The 1073-nt window shown below is 48.1% G+C and overlaps 1 protein-coding gene across 1 annotated transcript in view; it reads left to right on the forward strand.

The window, feature by feature from the left end:
* The window catches only part of POU2F3 (POU class 2 homeobox 3), a 47085-nt gene that overhangs the window by 41045 nt on the left and 4967 nt on the right, over positions 1 to 1073 (forward strand). The window contains exons 12-13 of the mRNA XM_057381766.1: positions 258 to 264; positions 963 to 1070. Of these exons, the coding sequence (XP_057237749.1) occupies positions 258 to 264; positions 963 to 1070 (115 nt within the window). The remainder of the gene's footprint in view (positions 1 to 257; positions 265 to 962; positions 1071 to 1073) is intronic.

Below are 1073 nucleotides of genomic sequence, written 5' to 3' on the forward strand. Positions count from 1 at the left end.
AATGGATTAAATTATAGGATAATTTATTCAAATAGGGACACTATCCCAAAACCTTTTTCTCCTGAGATTGGTAAGGAAAACACAGATTTCCTAAAAGGAATGGATTAAATTATAGGATAATTTATTCAAATTGGGATGCTATCCCAAAACCTTTTTCTCCTGAGATTGGTAAAGAAAACCCTTCCAAAGCTGATGGAGCATGAGGATTACAGGCACTGATACCAATTTAGCTGCATTTCTGCTGGTTCATGTAACAGTTGCTGGGTGAGTTTGACATTTAAAAGTGGCAGGAGCCTCCTGAGTGCTGAGCACAGGAGTGGGAGGCAGAGGCTGTGTTCAGCASCAAGATTTTATCTTGGAGCCCTCCTGGCTTTGGGAATTCTCCATCCGAGGGCAGGGACACACCACGAGGAGTTTGTTCCCCCAAACAAACCCCAAGAGCTGCTCATGAGCCGTGGGTTCCCAGAGTTTGGGTGAATAATTCCCGTGTGACTGCTGTGCTTTGCTCATCAGCCTCAGCAATTAATGCACCAGGCTGATTGGGGTTCCAGCTCCCAATTAGCAAAGGTCACCTGAGAATTRAACTCCCTGAAGGAGATGGGGGATTTTTGTGCCCGAGACAGGAGGGAGGGTGGAAGATTTGGGATGAGGATTTCTGCTCTGAGGCATCCAAAGGGCGGTGGCTCCTGTGAGAGGATCTTGGGGAGATCAAATTCCAGAGAATTTGATAATTTCAGGCTTTTCCCCTGCTGATCCATGAGTTCAGATGGATGTGGAGGGTGTCAGGCATGTGGAATACGAACTCTGGTTCTTTTTCATCATTTTGGATGTGGGAATGGCTCTCCTACAGCAGAATAAACAGAAATATTCACAAGATCTGTGGGGGATGAGTGTCCCTGGAAGCCAGCACACTCTAAAGGGGATGTGAAAGGAGTGGGATGATGGGATTTATCCCCTCCCAGTGCCCAATGCTCACTGTCTGCCTCTGTTCCTGCCCAGGTCTCTACCTCAGGGTCCTTGGGGCCCCTCTCCGTCAATCCCGTGCACAGCACCATGCCTGGGACTGGTGAGCC

This window comes from Malurus melanocephalus, unplaced genomic scaffold (assembly GCF_030028575.1).
Source record: "Malurus melanocephalus ecotype Western Australia unplaced genomic scaffold, MMel_1.1 scaffold_527, whole genome shotgun sequence".
NCBI classification, from domain to species: domain Eukaryota; kingdom Metazoa; phylum Chordata; class Aves; order Passeriformes; family Maluridae; genus Malurus; species Malurus melanocephalus.